This window comes from Merops nubicus, unplaced genomic scaffold, assembly GCF_000691845.1.
Source record: "Merops nubicus isolate BGI_N331 unplaced genomic scaffold, ASM69184v1 scaffold20109, whole genome shotgun sequence".
In the NCBI taxonomy this organism is placed as follows: Eukaryota; Metazoa; Chordata; class Aves; order Coraciiformes; family Meropidae; genus Merops; species Merops nubicus.
Window position 1 is genome coordinate 52,134 of NW_008629198.1, and position 324 is coordinate 52,457.

Consider the following 324-nt stretch of genomic DNA (forward strand, 5'->3'; position numbering starts at 1 on the left):
GCAGCCACTCCCGCACCCCAGTCAGCGCGGCTCCTCGGGTGGGTACCCAGGGCGGGAGGCAGGAGGGCGATGCCTCAGCAGACACCGCACACGGGTTTCCTGCGCTCAGCTGCAGCAGCTGCTTTCCCAGCAGAGCTCGGCTCGGACAAGTGTGTTATTATTCCGTACTTCCCACCGACCCAGGAGGTTGCTGGCGGCTAGCGGCGGAGGGGCAGCAGCCGGGGGGGATGCGGGGGGCAGCTGGAAGTACAACGCCATTCCCCCCGGCGAGAGGCGGCGCCCAGAGCAGGCGCAGGACTCCCGCACACGGCCGGAGAGGCTCCC

The 324-nt window shown here is 69.8% G+C and overlaps 1 protein-coding gene across 1 annotated transcript in view; it reads right to left on the bottom strand.

Moving 5' to 3' along the window:
• Positions 1-258, bottom strand: part of MAP1LC3A (microtubule-associated protein 1 light chain 3 alpha) — a 14,167-nt gene extending 13,909 nt beyond the window's left edge. The window contains exon 1 of the mRNA XM_008946931.1: positions 169-258. Coding sequence (XP_008945179.1) covers positions 169-258 — 90 coding nt within the window. The remainder of the gene's footprint in view (positions 1-168) is intronic.
• Between the last annotated feature and the right edge of the window lie 66 nt (positions 259-324).